This window comes from Arachis duranensis, chromosome 7 (genome assembly GCF_000817695.3).
Source record: "Arachis duranensis cultivar V14167 chromosome 7, aradu.V14167.gnm2.J7QH, whole genome shotgun sequence".
In the NCBI taxonomy this organism is placed as follows: Eukaryota; Viridiplantae; Streptophyta; class Magnoliopsida; order Fabales; family Fabaceae; genus Arachis; species Arachis duranensis.
In genome coordinates, this window is record NC_029778.3 from 64,773,911 (window position 1) to 64,776,585 (window position 2,675).

At 27.8% G+C, this 2,675-nt stretch overlaps 1 protein-coding gene across 1 annotated transcript; it reads left to right on the forward strand.

Moving 5' to 3' along the window:
• The first annotated feature begins 1,129 nt into the window (after positions 1-1,129).
• Positions 1,130-2,396, forward strand: LOC107459384 (uncharacterized protein At5g65660). The gene is made up of 2 exons (XM_016077616.3): positions 1,130-1,426; positions 1,846-2,396. Exons 1-2 carry the CDS (start codon positions 1,190-1,192, stop codon positions 2,008-2,010), a joined length of 402 nt encoding a protein of 133 aa, XP_015933102.1. The 5' UTR covers positions 1,130-1,189; the 3' UTR covers positions 2,011-2,396.
• Positions 2,397-2,675: the final 279 nt, after the last annotated feature.

Here is a 2,675-nt window from a genome sequence, read left to right on the forward strand (position 1 = left end):
ATAATAAATCAACAAAGAATAGTTTCTAGGTTGAAACTTTTTCTCAGATACTAGATCTCTCTTTATAAACCAACATTATCTTTTTCAAGCTTCAAAAGCTGTGTACATGCAAAACACAGTTTATGTTAGCTATATGGCTTAAGTACTACATTGAATTTACTTATTTGTTTAACGTGGAAGTTAAAGCATCCTCTTTAAATAGAACTTAAATTTACAGCATATTAATTCTTAATTTGCTAAACTAAAAGATACCGTACGAAAAAGAAATATTTTAGATTTAGACTTGGCGTTATAAATTTTACTGTGAATGTTTAAATGTTTTTAAAGGCCAATAATTTTTAATATTTTTTTGTCATTATTTAACTAACACAAATATTAAATTATCCTTTACAAATAAATTTTATTAATCTATGTATAAAAACTTAAAAAAATATAAATACATACTGTATTGATTTATATGTGTAAATTATGATAAATATAAAGTATAAATTATATACTTTTTACAAAATTTATATAAATATAAGTATAAATTATTACTAATTAAATACTAAAAAAATGATAATATTTATTGAGCATGTAGTATTGCTATTAAGATTTGCCTTTGTTTATTAATCATTTAATATTTCCTTTAAGAAAATAACTTCAAGAACAATAATATATGTTATATATGGTTCAAAAGAAAATTCTACATCAGTCAAAACAAAAGACAACAAAATTATTGTTGTCCCAAGAAACCTAAATTTAAATTTATTTTTCTTAAAAAAATTTGTAATTAACAACTGTCCAAAAAAATTGATTATAAGATTATGATATCTAAATTTTTTTTCTGAAGTAAGTGAAGAGACAAATTCAATTAAGGTCCTTTGTGGAGTCCATTGCACTTTGCTCCAAAGTATATATAGAACTGTTTTTACTTTTAAGTGTCATAATGATAGTGATGAAGAGAAATAAAGAAAGAAGGCTTCACCCACTCCAACAATAACTTGAAGCTCAATAAATAAACATGTCACAATCAAAGTCCAGTCACACTTAACAAAGTACAAAACCCCACCATCATATCATGGCTACCTAATAATCATGCCATAAAAAAGGTACCTCATATTTGTATTTATAAATAAATGTTGTTCAGTTCCTATGATCACAATTCACAACCACCAATTCCTTCACTCACAAACAATAATTGAATTGAATGGAGCTTCAGGACAGTGCATTGAATAGGGTATCAATTGGTTTTCCTCTTGGTTTGGGATTTCTATTTGCTTGTTTAATTTTTGTTTGTGGATTCTTTTGTTGCTGCTTACATTGGAAGAAGTTTCAATCTTTGTTTCAATCTTCTTCCGGGGGTATCAATTCTCATCATCATGCACACACACAACAACAAGCAGATTCAGCTTACTATCAATACAAACTAGATTTTCCTGTTCCGGTAAGTTATCTTATTCACTTAATTATATATTAATATTAATTTCTGAAATGATTGTAAGGTTGAATAATTACCCAGAATTATTGTCAGAATTTCTTTAAGGGGATGAGGTTGAGTTTTTTTTTTTTTACACAATGCAAACTATTCATTTATCAAATAGTTTTGCTGAAAGGACTTGGTTAAAATTTGAAAAATTTGTTGATTTTTTTGACATAAATTGTGTTTTAAAGATATTTATTCAAAAAAATAAACCATGAAAAATTTGAAAATAATGTGACATCATGGGATGGCAGGAATAAATTTGTCCTAAACAGATTCCAAATTTCGCTAAATTAAAGTGATTTTGGTATTTTTGTTTGTTTAATTATAGTGGTAAAATTCAATATTGATTAATGGTTTTTTTTTTCCCTTATTGTAAGTAGATGGTGAAGCAGAACTATGCAGAGAGTTTGCCAGTGCTAATGCCAGGGGATGAGATCCCAAAATTCATAGCCATGGCTTGCCCATGTCAGCCTCCAAGAGAAGAAAAGATCACAATTCATGTGCAAAATGATGAAGCACAAAGTGATTTTTGCGGCAGTAACTAAGTGTCCAAAATTCGAATCTTGCTTGGAATATAGCAAGTTTTAAAACTCCCGGATAAGATGTTGGTCCAGATGTCTACAAACCAGCAATGGATTAGTCACTGTACTTGACGACGGGAACCCAAAATTCAAAGTAAACCCTTTTAAGAATTCAGGGTAGTTACCAGTTTATATATATATAGAGAGAGAGAGAGAGAGAGATTTAGGATCTTTTGTCGTCAATATAGAATAGCAGAGAAGCTCTTTTGATAGATTTGTTGCCGAATGTGAGTGAGATTATTTAATCCTCAAAGCTCACTCAAGGTGCGACAAAAATAATAAGTAAGTTGGAAGCCCCATCTTAGAAATTTTTGTTCTCAAATTGGGAAGAAAATGGTTTGAAATATCAATCTTCCTGCCTCTTTTTTCTCTCGTATTTTTTTTTTCCTTTAAATCCCTTCTCTCTACATAGTTTAAGGACAACTTTCTTGCTTCCTTTTTTGTATAGGGTTAATTTCTATGCGTGGTTGGTTGTAAAATAATTTTGTCCATGGCATTATATCTAATCAAATATTTTTATAAGAATTTTATTATCTTATATTCTAAGAACACATGTTAAAGTTATAAATTTAAAAATTTTTTATTAAAAAATATACAAAATTTAAATTTTTATATATTTATTAAAAAAT

Bases quoted from the DNA above. Each gene is read 5' to 3' on its own strand.
- LOC107459384 (XM_016077616.3), top strand. From the start codon at position 1,190: ATGGAGCTTCAGGACAGTGCATTGAATAGGGTATCAATTGGTTTTCCT. The intron at 1,427-1,845 runs GTAAGTTATCTT...TATTGTAAGTAG, and splicing joins AACTAGATTTTCCTGTTCCG to ATGGTGAAGCAGAACTATGC.